The sequence below is a fragment of the Stomoxys calcitrans genome, chromosome 4 (genome assembly GCF_963082655.1).
Source record: "Stomoxys calcitrans chromosome 4, idStoCalc2.1, whole genome shotgun sequence".
Classification (NCBI taxonomy): Eukaryota; Metazoa; Arthropoda; class Insecta; order Diptera; family Muscidae; genus Stomoxys; species Stomoxys calcitrans.
Window position 1 is genome coordinate 168,348,903 of NC_081555.1, and position 23,329 is coordinate 168,372,231.

A 23,329-nucleotide genomic window follows, 5' to 3' on the forward strand; every position below is an offset into this window, starting at 1 on the left:
CTCAATATCTCTATTTTTAAAGGCTGTAGCGTGATTTCAACAGACAGACGGACGGACATGTCTAGATCGTCTTAGATTTTCACGCTGATCAAGAATATATATACTTTTTAGGGTCCGAAATGGATATTTCGATGTGTTGCAAACGGAAAGACAAAATGAATATACGCATATCCTTAGGTGGTGGGTATAAAAACAAATTCGCCAGGTTGTGTGCCAACTTGTACAAAACTAACTCGAATATTTAAAGTCGAAACATAACTCACAAAATATCAGCGAAAAAAAGCTTTATTTATAACCCGATTTCGCTGAAATTTGAAACAGTGAGTTATTTTTAGCTTCCTGACACCCGACATAAATATGGTTCAGATCGAACTCTATTTAGATACAGCTGCCATATGGACCGATCTCCGCTGAAATTTGCAACAGTGAGATATTTTAAGCCTCCCGATATCTGACCCAAATATGGATTAGATCGGTCCATATTAAGATATAGCTGCCATATAGGCCGATCTCCAGATAATGGGTCTGAAGCCCATAAAAGCTTTATTTATTACCTGATTTCGTTGAAATTTGAAACAGTGAGTTAGTTTAAGCCTCCCGATATCTGACGTAAATATCGTTCAGATCGGATTATATTTAGATATATAGAATAAAAAAAAAAAATATATAAAAATCAATTTGTGTTTGTTTGTAGGTTTGTTTGTTTGTATGTTTGTGTGTTCCTTATAGACTCAGAAACGGCTGAACCGATTTTCTTGAAATTTTCACAGGTGGTGCATAATGACACCGTGGTGAAAATAGGGTGCTAAATTTTTTGATATCTAAAGGGGGGCGGACCCTCCCCCTTACCCTAATTTTCAGAAACGCCAGATCTCGGAGATGGGTGGTGCGATTTAAGCGAAATTTTGTGTGCTCTCATATAGCACCCTAAAAATAAAAATTTGGTAGCCAAATTGCGGATGGGGTACCTAGGGGGCTGCCCCTCCCTAAAATCTACCAAAAATTTATTTAGGCCAATCACGACAATATGGGATTCAAATGAAAGGTATTTAGGATAAGTAAACGTATATGATATCCAATTGTCGGACCTAGTGATAGGGGGACCACCCCAACTCCCAAAACACCCCTAAATCGGACATATTTACCGACCATGGCAATATGCGACTCAAATGAAAGGTATTTGCGAGTAGAATACGAATCTTATATCCAAATGGACTTATTTACTGACCATGGGAATAAGGGGCTTAAATAAAAGGTATTTGAATGTGGGAAACGAATCTTATATCCAAATATGGGACCAATTGTTTGGGGGGCCGCCTCTCACTAAAAACATCCCCCCAAAGGGGACAAATTTACGGCCCATAGCAATATGGGGCTCAAATTAAAGGTATGTGGGAGTAGACCACGCTTCTGATATCAACATTAGGGGCCAACTGTCTAGGGGACTTCCCACCACCATAACAACCCTTAAATAGGACATATTTGCTCACCAAGACAATTTGGGTCTTAAAGAGAGTGGAACTAAATATTCATAGTTTTTAGGGCCAATACCCCAAACCGGACATATTTGCTGACTTTTGCAATAAGGAGTTTAAATGAGATTAGAAAACGAATTTGATATCCAATTTCGAGGGCAATGGCAATATGGGGTTCAAATAAATGTTATATGAGAATAGAGCACGTTGCTGATATATTTTCCGGGCTTAGTGTTTGGGGGCCCACCCCTATCCCCAAAACACCCCTAAATCGGGCATATTTACCGCCCATGTCAATGTGGAGCTTAAATGAATGGTATTGGGGGTAGAGCAAGAATTGACACCCATTTTCGGGACCAATTTTCTGGGGGTCTACCCCTTTCCCAAAATACCCCACAAACAGTTATTTTTTAGTGACCATCGCAATATGGGACTCAAATAATGGTAATTGAAAGTAGAATACGAATTTGATATCCAAATGTAGGACCATGTAATTAGGGCATCACCCCTTTCCCAAAACACCCCCAAAGGGAAAAAATATTTCGACCATGCCAATATGTGGCTCAAATGAAAGGTATTTGAGATTAGAAAACGAATTTGATAACCTATTTTGTGGCCATGTGTTTGGTGAACGCTTCATCCTGTAAACTCCTCTTAAGCCAATGGCAATATGGGGTTTGAATAAATGGTATTTGAGAGAAGAGCACAATGCTGGTATTTTTTCAGGCCCAAGTGTCTGGGCCTCTCCCCGAAAATACCACTAAATCAGACACCATGAGAATATCGGGCTGAAATGCAGTATTTTAAGAATGGAGTACACATTACATCCAAACTTAAATTCGTAGACCAATAAAGATCATATGGGATTCAGATAAAGGCACTTACATTGTTAAACTGTTAGTCAAGTCAGCATGGTGTTTCACTAAAAGCTCTTTAATTGTCGAAAATAAATATTCCAAGGAAACTTTTGTTCCATATAAAGTAAAAGAAGGCGTAGCGGAGCGGGCCCGGGTCAGCTAGTCTACCATATAGAACGATCTGCCGATATGGGGTCTGAAGCCCATAAAAGCTTTATTTATTGGGTTGCCCAAAAAGTAATTGCGAATTTGTCATATAGTCGGCGTTGACAAATTTTTTCACAGCTTGTGACTCTGTAATTGCATTCTTTCTTCTGTTACTTTAGCTTGCTTTAGAAAAAAAGTGTAAAAAAAGTTTATTTGATTAAATTTCATTCTAAGTTTTATTAAAAATGCATTTACTTTCTTTTAAAAAATCCGCAATTACTTTTTGGGCAACCCAATATTACCCGATTTCCCTGAGATTTGGAACAGTGCGTAGTTTTAAGCCTACCAACATCCTACCTTAATATGTGTCAGACCGGACTATATTAAGATATAGCTATCATATAGACCGATCGGCCGATAAGGAGGCTGGAGCCCATAAAAGCTTTATTTATTACCCGATTTCGCTGAAATTTGAAACAGTGAGTTTTTCTGAGCCTCACGATATCCGAACTTAATCTGATTCAGATCGGTTTATAATTGGATACATCTGCCAAAAAGACCAATGTTTTGTTCTACAAAATTGAACAGTGACATATATATTAGACCACTCAATGTCCGTGCCGAAGGTGGGTGCTAAAGTTATCTAATTTTCATATATACCCGAGGTGGTGGGTTTCCAAAGTTCGGCCCGGCCGAACTTAATGGCTTTTTACTTGTTTTCTCTCATTTAAGATTGGGTTAAAAAATAGTTTTAGGTAATTTTATGGATTTTCACTGAAATTTTAAATATTGGTTGCCCAAAAAGTAATTGCGGATTTTTTAAAAGAAAGCAAATGCATTTTTAATAAAACTTAGAATGAACTTTAATCAAATATAAAAGTAACAGCTGACAACTGGCAGAAGAAAGAATGCAATTACAGAGTCACAAGCTGTGAAAAAATTTGTTAACGCCGTCTATATGAAAAATCCGCAATTACTTTTTGGGCAACGCAATATTTTATATATTTTTATACCCTCCACCATAGGATGGAGGTATACTAATTTCGTCATTCTGATTTTAACTACTTGAAATATTCGTCTGAGACCCCATAAAGTATATATATTCTTGATCGTCGTTAAATTTTATGTTGATCTAGCCATGTCCGTCCATGCGTCCGTCCGTCCGTCTGTCTGTCGAAAGCACGCTAACTTCCGAAGGAGTAAAGCTAGCCGCTTGAAATTTTGCACAAATACTTCTTATTAGTGTAGGTCGGTTGGTATTGTAAATGGGTCATATCGGTCCATGTTTTGATATAGCTGCCATATAAACCGATCTTGGGTCTTGACTTCTTGAGCCTCCAGAGTGCGCAATTCTTATCCGATTGGAATGAAATTTTGCACGACGTGTTTTATTATGATATCTAACAACTGTGCCAAGTATGGTTCAAATCGGTCCATAACCGGATATAGCTGCCATATAAACCGATCTTGGGTCTTGACTTCTTGAGCCTCTGGAGGGCGCAATTCTTATCCAATTTGAATGAATTTTGGCACGTAGTATTTTGTTATCATATCCAAAAACTGTGCCAAGTATGGTTCAAATCGATTCATAACCTGATATAGCTGTCATATAAACAGATCTGGGGACTTGACTTCTTGAGCTTCTATAGGGCGCAACTCCTATCCGATTTGGCTGAAATTTTGCGAGACGTTTTTTATTGTAACTTTCAACAACTATATCAAATAAGGTACAAGTCGGTTCACAACCTGATATAGCTGCCATATTAACCGATCTGGGATCTTGACTTCTTGAGCCTCTAGAGGTCGCAATTATTATCCGATTTGCCTGAAATTTTGTACGAAGGATTCTCTCATGACCATCAACATACGTGTTTATTATGGTCTGAATCGGTCTATAGCCCGATACAGCTCCCATATAAATCGATCTCTCTATTTTACGTCTTGAGGCCACAAAGGGCGCAATTCTTATTCGAATTGGCTGACATTTTACACAGTTCTCCAACATATAATTTAATTGTGGTCCAAACCGGACTATATCTTGATATCGCTCTAATAGCAGAGCAAATCTTTTCTTATATCATTTTTTTTTTTTTTGCCTAAAAGAGATGCCGGGAAAAGAACTCGACAAATGCGATCCATGGTGGAGGGTATATAAGATTCGACCCGGCCGAACTTAGCACGCTCTTACTTGTTTTTTTTGAAAACAAAATTTGATTTTTGTTTTATCGGGGACGGTAATTCACAAATATTTTTATTATTTTCGTGTCCATTTGACACAAGCACACATACACACTTAACTAACATGAAACCCCAAAATCATCCACATAATATCATTCGTAACTTAATTAAGGACAGCCAATTAAAAAAGCATTCAAAACACAGTGTTATCTATTTTAGGACAACAACAACAGTTCCATTTTGCCTTTGGCCAAAGACCGTTCCATTTTTCGACGGATCCCTTATCTGGTTTTCGCATGCCGCCCATTGGTAACTGTCAAAGTAAGTAGAAAAAAAAAACTCACACACACACAACACACACACACGAAAAAAATCAGAACTCATTTAACGTAATAATTAACAAATTAGCAAAACTAAATAAAAACTTCAACAAATCTCATGAAATTTAATTGCATGTATGGTTTTCAATGTGTACTTTAGCAACTTTAGGTGTTTTTTATACCCTCCACCATAAGATGGTGGGTATACTAATTTCGTCATTCTGTTTGTAACTACTCGAAATATTCGTCTGAGACCCCATAAAGTATATATATTCTTGATCGTCGTGAAATTTTATGTCGATCTAGCCATGTCCGTCCCTCTGTCCGTCCGTCCGTCCGTCTGTCCGTCCGTCTGTCCGTCCGTCCGTCCGTCCGTCTGTCTGTCGAAAGCACGCTAACTTCCGAAGGAGTAAAGCTAGCCGCTTGAAATTTTGCACAAATACTTTTTATTAGTGTAGGTCGGTTGTATTGTAAATGGGCCATATCGGTCCATGTTTTGATATAGCTGCCATATAAACCGATCTTGGGTCCTTGACTTCTTAAGCCTCTAGAGTACGCAATTCTTATCCGATTGGAATGAAATTTTGCAAGACGTGTTTTGTTATGATATCCAACAACTGTGCCAAGTATGGTTCAAATCGTCTATAACCTGATATAGCTGCCATATAAAACGATCTTGGGTCTTGACTTTTTGAGCCTCTAGAGTGCGCAATTCTTATCCGATTGGAATGAAATTTTGCACGACGTGTTTTGTTATTATATCCAACAACTATGCCAAGTATGGTTCAAATCGGCTCATAACCTGATATAGCTGCCATATAAACCGATCTTGGGTCTTGACTTCTTGAGCCTCTGGATGTGCGCAATTCTTATCCGATGGGATGAAATTTTGCACGACGTGTTTTGTTATGATATCCAACAACTGTGCCAAGTATGGTTCTAATCGGTACATAACCTGATATAGCTGCCATATAAACCGATCTTGGGTCTTGACTTCTTGAGCCTCTAGAAGGCGCAATTCTTATCCGATATGAATGAAATTTTGCACGACGTGTTTTGTTATTATATCCAACAACTGTGCCAAGTATGGTTCAAATCGGCTCATAACCTGATATAGCTGCCATATAACCGATCTTGGGTCTTGACTTCTTGAGTCTCTAGAGTGCGCAATTCTTATCCGATTTGCCTGAAATTTGTACGCGGATTCTCTTATGACCATTAACATACGTGTTTGTTATGGTCCTGAATCGGTCTATAGCCCGATACAGCTCCCATATAAATCGATCTCTCTATTTTACTCTTGAGCCCCCAAGGGCGCAATTCTTATTCGAATTGGCTGACATTTTACACAGGTCTCCAACATATAATTTAATTGTGGTCCAAACCGGACCATATCTTGATATCGCTCTAATAGCAGAGCAAATCCGGAAAAAAGAACTCGACAAATGCGATCCATGGTGGAGGGTATATAAGATTCGGCCCGGCCGAACTTAGCACGCTTTTACTTGTTTTTTTTTTTTGTTTTGCTTTTGTGAAACGCTTTCATTGTAAAGTTTAATTTTCATATTTTAATAATATTATCGTTATTAACAAATTGATTTAAAGTGCATGTGTGCTATATGGATGGCTGGGAGAACAAAAAATGTGTGAGCCTACAAAAAAAAAAAAAACAACAACAAAATCTGGGCAAAAATGCCATATCAAATACCACTGTCAGACCACCACAAATCGAACCTCAGAAGCCGCATAAAATCCACACAAAAACGATTAGTTTGTTGGTTTTTTTAGTTGAACTTCTACTATTTTTTTTTGTTTTTCGTTTGTAATGATGGAAATATGAATTAATAGGAGCGAGGCTATTGTGTGTGGGGTGTTGTATGTATTGGTGATTGTTTCCTCCCAACACTTTCTCGCAATTATGAATTGGGATGGGAGTCGCATATCGTTAACATTATTAGTATTATTTCCACATAAATTGAGTTTTTTATTTCTATAAATTTTTTAATTTTCACTCTATTTGCCTTTGAGGTTTTAATGGGATTTTATTAGATATCATGGTCATTGTGGGAATACATGTTGGTATGGCAATGGGACAAACTAATATAATATTCATGTCCAATGGATTTTTGATGAGAATGAGAATAGTTTTCTATGTTGTAAAATAAGTTTTGTTAATGGTAATGGTGAGGTGGTATATTAGAAAGGGCGATGCAGAAGGTGATGTATAGCAGAAGGTGATATAGACAAGTGAGATGAAGCAGTGGGCGCGTTTGCACAAACTATAGAAAAGATTGTTTTCTTTAGACTTTAAATCGAGACATCGGTCTATATGGCAGCTATATGCAAATCTTGATCGATCTAGACCAAATTGCAGAAATATGTGGAGGGGCTTAACTTAACTCTGTCCCGAATTTCGGCGGCATCGGCCAACAAATGCGCCTTTTATAGGACCAAAACCTTAAATCGAGAGATCGGTCTATATGGCAGCTATATTCAAATCTGAACCGATCTGGGCCAAATTGACGAAGGATGTCGAAAGGCTTAACACAACTCCCAGTGTCAAATTTAGGCGACATCGGATAATAAATGCGCCTTATATGGCCCCAAAACCTAAAACCTAGAGATCGGTCTATATGGCAGCTATATCCAAATCTGGACCTATCTGTGCCAAATTGCAAAAGTATATCAAGGGGCTTAACTTAACTAACTGCCCCAAATTTCAGATGAATCGGATAATAAATGTGGCTTTTATAGGCCTAACGCCCTAAATCGGAGGATCGGTCTATATGACAGCTATATCCAAATCTGGACCGATTTGAGCCAAATTGCAGAAAGATATCGAAGGGCCTAACACAACTGACTGTCCCAAATTTCATCACAATCGGATAATAAATCTGGCTTTTAAAGGACTAACGCCCTAAATCGGAGGATCGGTCTATATGACAGCTATATCCAAATTTGGACCGATTTGAGCCAAATTGACGAAGGATATCGAAGGGCCTAACACAACTGACTGTCCCAAATTTCATCACAATCGGATAATAAATCTGGCTTTTATAGCCCTAAGACTCCACATCGGAGGATCGGTCTATATGGCAGCTATATTCAAATCTGGACCGATCTGGGCCAATATGAAGAAGAGTATTGAAGAACCAAACACAATAAATTGTCCCAAATTTCAGCAAAATCGAATAATAAATGTGGCTTTTATGGCCCTAAGACCCTAAATCGGCGGATCGGTCTATATGTCAGCTATATCCAAATCTGGACCGATCTGAGCCAAATTGACGAAGGATATCGAAGGGCCTAACACAACTCACTGTCCCAAATTTCAGCAAAATCGGATAATAATTGTGGCTTTTATGGCCCTAAGACCCCACATCGGAGGATCGGTCTATATGGCTGCTATATTCAAATCTGGACCAATCTGAGCCAAATTGAATTAAGATGTCGAAGGGCTTAGCACAACTCACTGTCCCAAATTTCAGCAAAATCGGATAATAAATGTGGCTTTTGACCCAAAATCGGCGGATCGGTCTATATGGGGGCTATATCAAGATATAGTCCGATAAAGCCCATCTTCGAACTTAATTTGCTTATGGACAAAAAAAGAACCTGTGCAAAATTTTAGCTTAATATCTCTATTTTTAAAGACTGTAGCGTGATTTCAACAGGCAGACGGACGGACATGGCTAGATCGTCTTAGATTTTTACGCTGATCAAGAATATATATACTTTGTAGGATCGGAAATGGATATTTCGATGTGTTGCAAACGGAATGACGAAATAAATATCCATCCTTCGTTGGTGGGTGCAAAAAGGGAAATGTAGTGTGTGAGAATGAGCCTATACCAGTGACGCACAGGCCCATGGGCCTGCTTGGGATTATTTTCTTGAGTTACGTACAAAGTAGTGTGCAATAGTGTGAGTATTTTTGCCTACTAGGAGATATACAAGAGCATAATTATTGGTCCAGTGCACGAATAATCGTTTGTGGCTATCAAAACAATGTTGTAATTAACGTTTTTTGGTTATTTAACAAAACGAAGGTCCTATTACCGTAGACGAAGCTCCTAAAAGGGTTACAATAAACAAAGTTAAGTTCAATTATACCACGTTTGTAGCTAACGTTCAATATGTCGAAGCGAAACGCTACACGGTTAAAATAAAAGATAAACTTCGTAATAAAAGTATTTTGCTTGTCGTAAAATTTCCTAAACGATTTATTTTTCGTTCAGCTATATCAGAAGACGATGTATAAAATTTCATCCAACTCCGATAACAAGATATTAAATCGGGAGATCGGTTCAAACGCATACAAAAGTGTATAGATCTTAATGGGGAATATTTTGAAAATAAACCTAATTTCGATGATTAATAATTTGTAATATGTAATATGGCCCCAACACAAAATAAATTATGACTACGTCCTTGCCAACAACTCACACTCCCACTTTCCGTCTGTCCTCCATGCATCTCCGTCCATATCTATCCGAACGATTCTCTCTCCATTTGCTCTCTGTCCATCAGCCATTTGACCTTATGTCCTTTGCACGGACGTTCCTCTATGCCTCCGTCCTCTGGCCGTCTTCTTTGTCTGGCCGTCATTTGTCCATCCGTCCCTGCTTCCTCAGTCCCGTCTTAATTTTGTGTCCATCCGTCCTCTGCCAATCCACTCTCTGTCTGTCCATTGTTCCTCCGTTCTTTGTCTGTCCATTCTATTCCCGTATGTACCTCACTCCGTCCGCCCTCTGTCGCTCCATATGTCCATTATTCTTCCTTTCTTGGTCCGTACGTCTTTCTCCACGTCCGTTCTATATTAGTCCGCTCTCCATCATTCCCCCGTCCGTCAGTCCGTCCATATGTCCATTGTTCTGCCGTTCTTTATCGGTACGTCCCTTTCTGCAACCCTTTGTCCGTCATTATTTCTTTGCGGATTCATTTTTTGTCCGTCCGTCCTCCTCCATTCCACTCTCTGTCTGCCCATAGGTACATTGGTTTTCCTTTCTTTGTCTGTTCGTTATTTTTTCGTTCGTCCATAATCCGTACTCAAATGAAAGGTATTCGGGGGTAGATTTCGAATCTGCCATACCAAATCAAATCGAAGTACAGGGAGTCACGCCACCCCTCAAAAACGCCATTAGACCCATTATGACTATATGATACTTGGCTGAGCCGAGTTTCTTAACATTTTCATAGATTGTGTACGTTTGTCTGGAAGGAAACATAGGCTATATGAATTTTAGATATCGTGTGGAGGCGGGCCCTTCCCTTTACTGCTAAACGCCACCCATATCCGAAAGTGGTTCGATGGGCACAATAAAGGTATCAAATGAAAGGTATTGGAGACCGAAACACGAATATGGTATTAAAATTTGGGTTCAGCTACCCAACGGGCCGCCCCGCTGTACTATTTTCAGTGCAAAGTACCGGTGGCCGCCCCAAAACACCCTCCAAACGGTTCTTATTTACCGGCCATGGCAATATGGGGCTCAAATTAAAGGGATATGGAAGTGCAGCACGAATTTGATATCCCTTTTTGAGTCGAAATATCTCAGGTGCCATCCCTCCCCGCTGCATTATTTTCAGTGCACTATTTTCAGTGCAAAGTGCCGGTGGCCGCCCCAACCTCAAAACACCCTCCAAACAGTTCATATTTGCCGGCAATGGCAATATGGGTCTCAAATTAAAGGAGAAGGAAGAACAAGGAAGAACATTACCACCAGGCACCGAGAAGGGGCAAATTCTCACACTTCAATGAGTGCTTTCCGATTCAAGTTTCAAACTCAATGATAAGGGACCTTTTTTATAGCCGTGTCCGAACGGCGCCCCGCAGTGCGACACCTCTTTGGGGAGCAAATTGTTAAATGACCATGCATGGAATTGTAAAGGGTGATTTTTTTGAGGTTAGGATTTTCATGCATTAGTATTTGACAGATCACGTGGGATTTCAGACATGGTGTCAAAGAGAAAGATGCTCAGTATGCTTTGACATTTCATCATGAATAGACTTACTAACGAGCAACGCTTGCAAATCATTGAATTTTATTACCAAAATCAGTGTTCGGTTCGAAATGTGTTCATTCACCGTAACGTTGCGTCCAACAGCATCTTTGAAAAAATACGGTCCAATGATTCCACCAGCGTACAAACCACACCAGACAGTGCATTTTTCGGGATGCATGGGCAGTTCTTGAACGGCTTCTGGTTGCTCTTCACTCCAAATGCGGCAATTTTGCTTATTTACGTAGCCATTCAACCAGAAATGAGCCTCATCGCTGAACAAAATTTGTCAAAATTTGAACACATTTCGAACCGAACACTGATTTTGGTAATAAAATTCAATGATTTGCAAGCGTTGCTCGTTAGTAAGTCTATTCATGATGAAATGTCAAAGCATACTGAGCATCTTTCTCTTTGACACCATGTCTGAAATCCCACGTGATCTGTCAAATACTAATGCATGAAAATCCTAACCTCAAAAAAATCACCCTTTACCTCGCAAATGCAAATTCCAACACAAAGAGGGGATAAACACCTCTTTGTTCGATGTTCTCGCCAGGATTCGAATGCGTTCAGCGTCATAGGCTACATTGGCACGAATTCGATATCCGCATTTGGGGCGAAGTGTTCCCACCCTAAAAAGATATTAGAGAGGTAAAGAAGGCGCAGCAGAGCGGGCCCGGTACGGCTAGTAAGATATATAGGAGAGCGGACTCTTTCCTTAAACTAATCTACCGATTTGATTTCTCACGTCGCTTTGTTCGCCAGGAATCAAACGCGTTCAGCATCTTTGGCTACAATGGCACGAATTCGATATCCGCATTTGGGGCGAAGTGTTCCCACCCTAAAAAGATATTAGAGAGTTAAAGAAGGCACGGCGGAGCGGGCTCGGTTCGGCTAGTAAGTTATACAGGAGAGCGGACTCTTCCCATAAACTAATCTACCGATTTGATTTCTCACAAACACTTGAGGGAGAAAGTTTTAACAGTTTAGGGTAAAGTTTTACACATAATGTTCTGTTATGCCAACAAAAATACATTCGAAATATGTTCCAAATCAACCCAAATAGAGGGTATAGCACACATATAGGCTGAACTCTCGATTTCAATTCTTTAGGCATTTGGGCAGTGCTACACCTATTCGGTTTGGGTGTTAATTTGCATTTTGAGTTGTGTTATGACTTCTTTATAACCATGTTATGGATGGTCCTAATTGGTTCACAACCAAGTGTGACTTCAATATTCCGATTTACAGCACTTACAGGGCTCAATTCTTCAACGAATATGAGAAAAATTTTTAGAACGAATTTTTTGGCTACCAATTATGAATTTAACGTTGTTTTACTTGAATTTAAATCTTGAATAACTTTTCATATTACAAACACTTTCTCGCACACGCTGCGATTGCAGCCCATTCAGATACCGCTGAAAATCAAAATTGATATTTTTAATTTATTTAAATATTTTATTAAGCTAAAACCCACATGACTTAATTACCGATACAAAATGCGAGTATAAATGAATCAGCGCGAATGTGGACATAATTATAGAAATTAATCCTGCCATCAACCTACAAAACAAAATACATAAACACACGCACACACACACACACACACACACACACACACACACACAGTCGTTCATGCCACCCACACATGCTAACAAACAAATATTTTATTAATTTTACTACATTTAATGACATCAATAGCAAATTATGCTGCAAAAAAAAAAAAAAAAACACACAAAAACAAAAACTTAACAACATATTTTGTTTATGGCTAATAAAGCAAAAACAAAATACAACGATACCAAAAAATTGAACAAAATATTGTTCATTGCTATAACAGTTAGTACCACACTCTAGCACAGCAGGCGATTACACCAACTTTTTCCCATGCATTATGCATCCTTTGAACAGAGAGAGGCCGCTAGGCAGCTGCCCTGTGCTGGCTGTTTTGTTTGGCAACATCAAAGCCACATAATTAAAGGAGGTAGAAAATGTTTAAGCCAATAGCATTAATAAAGCCACCACAAAATCAATATTCACCATTTAAACTGGTACCGCGCGCGCCTATAAAAACTAATTAATAATTTCCGAATGGTCTATTAATTAAGCCTAATTATTATATGTCCATACACTCACACACACACACACACACACTCACTCACAGCAAATGTAAATGAATGTTGCTAGTCTGTGTATGTATAAGTACCCTTTGCCTATATGGCCAATTTGATCCAGTATCCTTCATGTCGGATGACTCGCTCATATTTTATGAATGCCCAGTGAATTACAGCCAATGCACAGCGGATATTTGCCATGGCATTCGCACATTATGATATGTTAGCAAAAATATAAAATTTACAGAAAAACTGCAACAATTTTGCACACTTTCAAATATAAACACCATTACATAGACACACATATGTGCTCGCATGTGTCTGCATACATATATAAAGTGTATGGACCGGAATATAATTTGAATGCCCAGCATAGAGTTAAAGAGCTACCAAAACTTCCCATAGTCAAAGTGTTCTAAAAAAGACAGCAAATGTGACAGTTGTTGTTGTTGTAGTAGTGTACACCGAGGCGGCAGTCCTTGCCCATGAAGGATTCCTTCGGGTCAATGCGGTACGTATAACCGGCTACCATGGGATTGAGCAAATATGTCAGTCATTTTATAAAGTAGAACGGTTTGGGCCATTACCAACTCATGCCGACAAAAATGCGATGGTATGAACTTACCTCAAAGGCAGGTCGGTGGAGACAGTCCTGTGGTGGTACAGAAGTTCGAGACGTCTTTCCGGCTGGCCTTCTTGGACAATGAGGTGGCCTTCCATAAAGTGAGGGGCGATAATCGCCGCACTGGACCGCACAAGGATTCACCCCTTAATCTCCCAATGGACGAATAATAGGCTCTAAGGCAGGATTATTAATACGAACCTGGGAGACAGTGTGGTCAGAAGGCGGGTGACCAGAGGAATGCCCCAAAGCGGGGTGTTCTCACCGATTCTATGGAACCTTGTGATTAATGAAATCCTGATGGATTATTAAAACGAACCTGAAAGATAGTGTGGTCAGAAGGCGGGTGACCAAAGGAACGCCCCCAGGGGGGATGTTCTCACCGATTCAATGGAACCTCGTGATTAATGAAATCCTAATGGATCTCGGTGGGTACGGCACGAGCATTATCGCCTATGCGGACGATGTCGTGCTGATGGTCCGAGGCAAGTTCCTGTAGACGATCAGCGACATCGTGAAATGATCACTGAGGGGATTGTAGCGATGAGCTACCAGAAATGGACAGAGCTGGGGCTCTTCACGCGTGGATATAAGATACCGGTGTACAGACTTCCGTCCTTGGGTCAGCCTGCGGTTGTCGAAGGAGCCGAAATACCTAGGTATAGTCCTCGATTCGAAACTCTCCTGGAAGAGGAACACCGAGGAAAGAAGCCGTAAGGCACTGTGCACTTTTTACTCCTGCAGCAGAATGTTCGGTAGGAAATGGGGGGTGACTCCCAAGATGATTTATTGGATGTATACGGCCATCGTGAGACCAGTACTGGCCTATGGAGCACTGATATGGTGGAATGCCGTGGGGAAGAGGACGCGTGCAAGGGAGTTCTAGAAGTCCCAGCGACTGGCCTGCTTCGGGATCACAGGGGCACTTAGATCCACACCGCAGGCAGGCCTGGAAGCGATGCTGGGTATGCAGCCCAATGGGGCCTATATTTGGGGCTTAGGCTGAGGAAGCTCGGCATGCTGAAGAGGATGATTGCAGCCACAGTACGATTATGGGTATCAGGGATACGGAGGGTAGACTAAGGAGGATCACCGACTACCTGGCACCAGTGCCGACTGGAGTGAGAGCATTCGCGATTCGATTTTCTGAGAGGAGGAGCGAATGGAGGGCGAATGCTGTACTTGATGAGAATAAGACCTAGATCTACACAGATGGCTCTAAAATGGAGCCAGGGACTGGGTTGGGGGTATACTTGATGCACTCAATATTAGTACAGGGTGGCTGATGAATATTGCTACAATGATGAATATTGCTACATTTTTTTTTCGGTGTATGGAATACATTTTTCTTTTATTCATGTTAAATTAAATTATTAAATTAATTATTAAATTATTATTAATTAAATTAATTAATTAATTAATTAAATTAATTATTAAATTATTATTATTAAATAGAAAAAAAGTTATTACAATTTTTTTTGGTAGCGGCTTTCATCAGCCACCCTGTATGTCTCTGGGACTCTGAGGCGGGACGAGTGTACGAGTGTCTTTCAGATAGAGGTCTGTGGCATTGCAGTGGCTGCAAGAAAAATTCTGGTATGGGATTTACCGCCCTTGAAACTCAGAATATATGTGGACAGTATGGCGGCGCTCAAGGCCTTGAGGTCGAGGATGGTGAGGTCGAGATGCGTGGCGGATTGGTTGGAATCCCTGGATAGGCTCAGGGCCCACGATGTAACGCTGACATGGGTTCCTGGGCATGAGGAAATTTCAGGAAATGAGAGGGCGAACGAAAGCGCCAGGAGGGGGTAGTCTGCGCCGGGCGGACCAGTCATTGATCTTGCCACTTGTGAAGCTATTGAACACAGTAGATGGGTTGGCCTAAGCGGCGTCGGTGGCAAGGTGGGACTCGGTGGGTTGTTGCCGGACTGTGAAGGTGCTATGGCCAGTCAACAACCAGAGGACGGCGAGGGAGTTGCTGGCGTTTGAGAAGAGATAACCGGACACTGTGCCATAGGCTGCATGGGGATACCATACAAAGTCTTCTGTAGGAGTTGAATCGATGAGGAAGAGGAGGAAACTATTGAGCACTTGCTGTGTTTCTGTCTGGGTCTGAAGAGACGTAGGCTCTCCTTTCTGGGGATCCATTTCTTCTGCGATCTGAGTGAGCGTACCTCTGGTATGTCTCCTGAGATTGTTGATAGTAGAGTAGAGTAGAGTAGAGTAGAGTAGAGTAGAGTAGAGTAGAGTAGAGTAGAGTAGAGTAGAGTAGAGTAGAGTAGAGTAGAGTAGAGTAGAGTAGAGTAGAGTAGAGTAGAGTAGAGTAGAGTAGAGTAGAGTAGAGTAGAGTAGAGTAGAGTAGAGTAGAGTAGAGTAGAGTAGAGTAGAGTAGAGTAGAGTAGAGTAGAGTAGAGTAGAGTAGAGTAGAGTAGAGTAGAGTAGAGTAGAGTAGAGTAGAGTAGAGTAGAGTAGAGTAGAGTAGAGTAGAGTAGAGTAGAGTAGAGTAGAGTAGAGTAGAGTAGAGTAGAGTAGAGTAGAGTAGAGTAGAGTAGAGTAGAGTAGAGTAGAGTAGAGTAGAGTAGAGTAGAGTAGAGTAGAGTAGAGTAGAGTAGAGTAGAGTAGAGTAGAGTAGAGTAGAGTAGAGTAGAGTAGAGTAGAGTAGAGTAGAGTAGAGTAGAGTAGAGTAGAGTAGAGTAGAGTAGAGTAGAGTAGAGTAGAGTAGAGTAGAGTAGAGTAGAGTAGAGTAGAGTAGAGTAGAGTAGAGTAGAGTAGAGTAGAGTAGAGTAGAGTAGAGTAGAGTAGAGTAGAGTAGAGTAGAGTAGAACAGAGTAGTTGTAGAGTGAGTGCCAGATTGAATAGCTCCTCTATATCGTTGAAACAAGGACCACTCCCTTCAAGCTTTTCATGCAGATTCAAATCGTAGCTCTCATTCCCTTTATCGTTGAGCTTAGTCTTGAATTGTAAATCATTTATTACTAAGGTTGCCCGAGGCTCCGGTTTAAATGGTGTATTCTTAAGGTCAAACTTTGACCCACTGCAAATGATGGTAATGTTTCACCCACAGTCGTCTTTAATGAAAAATGCCCATAACCACACCAAACTATCGTTTTTTTTTGGAATGTATCGGTAACTGTTGTACGATCTGAGCCAAATTAACGAAGGATGTCGAAGGGCCTAACACAACTCACTGTCCAAATTTCATTAAAATCAGATAATAAATGTGGCTTTAATGGGCCTAAGACCCTAAGTCGGAGGATCGGTCTATATGGCAGCTATAACCAAATCTGGACCGATCTCTGCCAAATTATGTATGTACATGAGCTAGTAAAATGTTCTCTGGGCATTCCCAGTGGCTAGCTCGTTTCTCCATATAAATCTAATGAATTCACTCACATGCATTGAAATCCTTAAGCTTGTAGTTGTTGTTGATTTTGAAAAATGTTTAAAATAAACCAACGATTTTACATTGTTTAAACTTCAAATCCAGTCAAAGCATCAGTCATTGCAATCCTGCTTACCATCACCTTCACCTTCACCCCTTACCCCTCAAAAAACAGTTTGCCAACCAATTAGTTTGTCTCGATAGAAATGCAAAACTGGAATGCATTAGCGGACAGGGTCTGATGCAAACTACTGAACGACCGACCTACCATGCCTTTATTTTCATAGATATCCAATTGGCAAAAAAAAAAAAAAAAAAACAAATGCGTAGAATAATGTTTTGCAACACTTTGCGTTGCAATTGCAGTTGCATTTATTATGCGTGAAAAAGTATGTGTGTGCTGCTGTGTGTTTGTGAGTCCTTCGTCTGCATCCAATCAGTAGCCAAAAACCCGCATAATGGTTGTCATTCATTTACACTAAAATTACACACAATATACGCAGCCTCACACCGACTCATATGAGAGAGCACCACACAGCTTTATAGCTTGTCCAGAGATTGTACACCATATTGGCATAATTAGCGGCCCACATTTATTTTATTGACGGCCGTCGACGCCGATCTATAAATACAATGCGTTCATCCATAGACCTATAGCCATATGTGACACACATACATTACAAACGCACACAAATGCAAATATTTAAACCAGAAATTGTTGTGAGTGTAGTAGGAATGCATGTGTGTGTGTACTTGTGTTCATAATGACCATTATGTTCGGTCACACTAACGACCCCTAACTTCACTGTTGACTTTGTGTTTGAAATTTGAGGGTATTTCAAAATTGTATTTATTATCAAAAAAAAATTGTTGGAGGATGATATAAGGCATTATAGATGCTTTAAGTGCTGATTTAACTTAGAATTTTAAATTATAATATTTTTTTTTAACCAATCGCCGAAGGGTGTGGTTCTTATCAAAATCAGATATGATCTCTATTGATAACGATTTTTGGCGCAACCAAATCATCGTCTGTCGAACTGGTACATAAATTTACAAAATTTATCCCAGAGTCCACATTAGCCCAATGTTTAGCATGTCCGCCTATTAGGCTGAGCGCATGGGTTCGAATCCTGGCGAGAACAAGAACAAATTTTTCAATGGTGGTCATCACCTCGTGATGTTGACGACACTTTTGACTTATTATGCCATGTAAAAATTTCTCCCCAAAAAGGTGTCGCACGACGCACAGTGGGAGAAAATCGAGAAAAAAACTAGAAAAAAACAAGTAAGAGCGTGCTAAGTTCAGCAGGGCCGAATCTTAAATACCCTCCACCATGGATCGCATCAGTCGAGTTCTTTGCGCAGTATCTGTATTTAGGCAAACAAAGAACAATGAATATGGACGGAGGAGGAGCTATATCAATTTATAGTCCGATTCGGGGCTCAAGAAGCAAAATCGGGAGATCGGTTTATATGGGAGCTGAGTCAAGCTATAGATCGATTCAGACCATATTGCACACGTATGTTGAAGGCTATGGCCGTTGTACAAAATCTGTGCCAAATCGGACGAGAATTACGCTCAAGAACTCAAGATCCCAGATCGGTTTAAATGGCAGCCATATCAGGGTATGGACCGATTTGGACTATACTTCGCATAAATGTTGGAAGTGATACCAAAACACCACATGCAAAATTACAGCCATATTCGGATATGGGAATTGCGCCTTCTAAAAGCTCAAGAAATCAAGACCCAAGATCGGTTTATATAGCAGCTATATCAGATTATGGACCGATTTGAAATATACTTCGCATAGTAGTTGGAAGTGATATCAAAACACTATGTGCAAAAATTCAGTCAAATTGGATGAGAATTGCGCTCTCTAGAGGCTCAAGAAGTCAAGACCCAAGATCGGTTTATATGGAATCTGTATCAGGATATGGACCGATTTGAACCATACTTGGCACAGTTGTTGGAAGTGATATCCAAACACTATGTGCAAAATTTCATTTAAATTGGATAAGAATTCCGCCTTCTAAAAGTTCAAGAAATCAAGACCCAGGATCGGTTTATATGGCAGCTATAGCAGGTTATGGACCGATTTGAACCATACTTAGCACAGATATTGGAAGTGAAACCAAAACACTATGTGCAAAATTTCATTCAAATCGGACGAGAATTGCGCCCTCTAGGGGCTCAAGAAGTCAAGGCCCAAGATCAGTTTATATGGCAGCTATAACAGGTTATGAACCGAATTGAACCATACTTGGCATAGTTGTTGGATACCATAACAGAATACTATGTGCAAAAATTCATTCAAATTGGATAAGAATTGCGCCCCCTAGAGGATCAAGAAGTCAAGACCCAAGATCGGTTTATATGACAGCTATATCAGGTTATGAACCGATTTGAACCATACTTAGCACAGTTCTTGGATATCATAACAAAACATGTCGTGTTAAATTTCATTCCAATCGGATAAGAATTGCGCCCTCTACAGGCTCAAGAAGTCAAGACCCAAGATCGGTTCGGACAGTCCGACCGTCCGTCTGTCTGTCGTAAGCACGCTAACTATTGAAGGAGTAAAGCTAGCCTCTTGAAATTTTTCACAAATGCTTGTTATTGGTGTAGGTCGGTTGGGAATGTGAATGGGCCAAATCGGTCCATGTTTTGATATAGCTGCCTTATAAACCGATTTTGGGTCTTGACTTCTTGAGCCTCTAGAGGGCGCAATTTCTATCCGATTTGGCTGAAATTTTGCACGACGTGTTTTGTTATGATATCTAATAACTGTGCCAAGTATGGTTTAAATCGGTTCATAACCTGATATAGCTGCCATATAAACCGATCTTGGGTCTTGACTTCTTGAGCCTCTAGAGTGCGCAATTCTTATCCGATTGGAATGAAATTTTGCACGTAGTATTTTGTTCTAATATCCAACAACTTTGCCAAGTTTGGTTCAAATTGGTCCATAACCTGATATAGCTGTCATATAAACAGATCTGGTGATTTGACTTCTTGAGCTTCTAGAGGGCGCAATTCCTAACCGATTTGGCTGAAATTTTGCATGACGTATTTTATTCTTACTTTCAACAATTGTGTCAAATAGGGTTCAAATCGGTTCATAACCTGATATAGCTGTCATATAAACCGATCTGGGATCTTGACTTATTGACCCTGTAGAGGTCGCAATTACTATCCGATTTGTCTAAAATTTTGTACGACCGATTCTCTCATGACCATCAACATACGCGTTTATTATGGTCTGAATCGGTCTATAGCCTGATACAGCTCCCATATAAATCGATCTCTCTATTTAACTTATTGAGCCCCCAAAGGGTGCAATTCTTATTCGAATTGGTTGACATTCTACACAGGTCTCCAACATATAATTTAATTGTGGTCCAAACCGGACCATATATTGATATCGCTCTAATAGCAGAGTAAATCTTTTCTTATATCCTTTTTTGCCTAAGAAGAGATGCCAGGAAAAGAACTCGACAAATGCGATCCATGGTGGAGGGTATATAATATTCGGCCCGGCCGAACCTTGCACGCTTTTACTTGTTATTTTTTTACTTTGATTTTTTTTTAATTTAATTTGTATTCTATCGCTGCATGTGTGTTCAGTCTTCAGAGTGTTTATATTTATTTCTGATAGTGAACTTGAAATTCTCTATACAAAACTTTTAACACAAATAGATGTGTCACCATTTGTTTTAGGTGCCAGCAATACCCATTGGGGCTATGGATCGGCTACAGCATATTCACCATATTTGGCCAGCAGTGGACTCTCCTCCTGCACTACACCAACATCGGCGCAATTCAATAATCCAGCATTGGGATTCTCATGCTCATCAAATGAGCAGGGGAATAATCAAGATTTTACCGGACAAGATTTTACCGGAGCCTCGAACAGAGATTGTGTGCCAAGTAAGTTCAAATACAGTTTGTCTTGTTTTACTGAAGAATTTTAATCTTAAACTGATTTTTATACCCACCACCGAAGGATGAGGGTATATTCATTTTGTCATTCCGTTTGCAACACATCGAAATATCCATTTCCGACCCTATTCTTGATCAGCGTAAAAATCTAAGACGATCTAGCCATGTCCGTCCGTCGGGGCCCATATAAGGCGCATTTATTGTCCGATATCGCCCAAATTTGGGACAGTGAGTTGCGTTAGGCCCTTCGACATCCTTCGTCAATTTGGCTCAGATCGGTTCAGATTTGGATATAGCTGTCATATAGACCGATCCTTCGATTTAGGGTTTTGGGCCTATAAAAGCCACATTTATTGTCCGATATTGGCGTGGTGGGTATCTAAAGTTCGGCCCGGTCGAACTTAACGCCTTTTTACTTGTCTTTATTTTTTTTTTTAAATACTCATTGCTAATGTGCTTCATGCCTATTTCTTCTCCTTGCAGTGCTACCCGATTCCACAGCTTCCGATTTGGATCAGCATTTAAGCAGCCTTGTGGGTTCCACCACAGGTCAAATGACCCATCACAGTTTGCTGGGCTCGACGGGTCAAACAGCCATCTCCTCCACAGTCAATGGCGCCGCTGGGGCAGGAGCCAATTCGATTTTGGTACCACGTTATCATAACTCCAACAACGATTACAATGTACACTCCAGCCAAAATGGACCACGCAGTCTGAGTGATTCCTCGCAAGCCGAATCACCTGTGCAGGAGGACCTACTCTCCACCAACACCCCCAATTTGGGTGGGGCAAATGGTAATGCAGCCACCAATGGGGGGGCCAATAGTAATTCAAATGGCTCTGCCAATAACTCGTTGGTAGGTTCTAATCCAAATTTTACAAATCTAGTGAACCAAAGTCAAAATCCGGCTGGCTATGGAGCCACAGCCGGCTCTGGGGTAGGTGGAGGTCATGGTGGGGCCACTGGAGCTGGTTGCAATGGTTCCCTGTATCCTGTATTGCCGGCCAGTTTGTTGTATTCGCAACTCTATACCGCCGCCAATCAATCGCATGGCTTTCATTCACATTCCCTACCCTCGCATACTTCACCCAATTCCACGGTGCATGGGGAGTTGCAAAGTGTCATGGATCATATCAGCAATGTGGGAGTGAGACAACAGCATAACATAATGTCCGGAGGAGGAGTGACCCATCCGGGTGATTTGACCTTGATAGGCAATTGTGGGGCCTCAGTGCGCAATATCGAGGATGGCAACACCAATCGGCAATTGACCGCTTTGGCTGCCCATCGCGGTCATCATAATCCTGCGGACAATGGAAGTGTTTGGAGGCCATATTGAGGTCAGGTGCTATGGTGCGGCTCGGCAGTCCTATAGTGTTACGAGAATCCCCAGGATGAAGGTAGCGCAACAGCAGCTGTGGGCACTGAGAGCAAGCACTGGTGAGAGATACAGAGAGATGGAGAGAGAGAGCGAGAGAGACAACGGGGAGTTTATATTTCAAGCAATGCTTATCGAAGAGTTTAAGTGTATATATGTGAATACATCCTTTGCATAGATGCATACAACAAAGGAAACCTAAACTAAATCTTAGTCAAATAAATCCCTGCCCAAAATGTAAGATTTTAGTTGAAATTATTTTTATTGTAAACATTTTTTATACCTATTATACCATGAGATTATGAAATAATTGTTAATTCAATGTTATTATGGAAAAACAAAAATCCCCCCCCCCCCAAAAAAAAAAACCCTAAAACCTTAAAAACTCTTTGCAAAATCACTTATAGAGCGCATCTAAGTTCCTAAAAATATAATCCTCTATGAATCCTTTTTTTTCCTAATTTACTATTAAAACAAAAGAAAAAAGTATTGAAGGGCAGAAGTCACGATTTTTGTTTTTAAATTTCATCAGTTTTCCCGAGCAAAGTTATTCAGTGCTATAAATTTTGTTGAAATCAGGTATTTGCTCATTAATAACGATTGAGTAGATAAACATCCAAGAATAGAGCTGTCTTAATGTAATATGAGTTGGCGTAGAGTGGACCTACCTAATATAATTTCCTGTCATGTCTTGGAGGAAAATTGGCTTGTCGAAAGTCGGCAATTTTCATACCCTCCACCAAAGGATGGGGGTTTGTAATACATCGGAATACTGATCTGAGTCACAATAAACTAACGACGTAGCCAGTACCTATGTTCTGTTCTTTTTGTGAGAACTTATGCATCAAGAAATTAAGAAACAAAAAATTCCCTGATCCGGGCGATCACGGAATGCGTGAG

At 40.4% G+C, this 23,329-nt stretch overlaps 1 protein-coding gene across 6 annotated transcripts in view; it reads left to right on the forward strand.

The window, feature by feature from the left end:
• LOC106086785 (runt-related transcription factor 3) overlaps positions 1-22,520 on the forward strand; it is a 55,080-nt gene extending 32,560 nt beyond the window's left edge. For 2 of the 6 annotated variants that reach the window (XM_059366990.1, XM_059366994.1), the window contains 3 exons: positions 4,862-4,978; positions 20,808-21,038; positions 21,534-22,520. In XM_059366990.1, the coding sequence (XP_059222973.1) occupies positions 4,862-4,978; positions 20,808-21,038; positions 21,534-22,390 (1,205 nt within the window). In that variant the 3' untranslated portion in view covers positions 22,391-22,520. The remainder of the gene's footprint in view (positions 1-4,861; positions 4,979-20,807; positions 21,039-21,533) is intronic. The other 4 variants (XM_059366991.1, XM_059366995.1, XM_059366992.1 and 1 more) reach the window with 3 other exon arrangements.
• Positions 22,521-23,329: the final 809 nt, after the last annotated feature.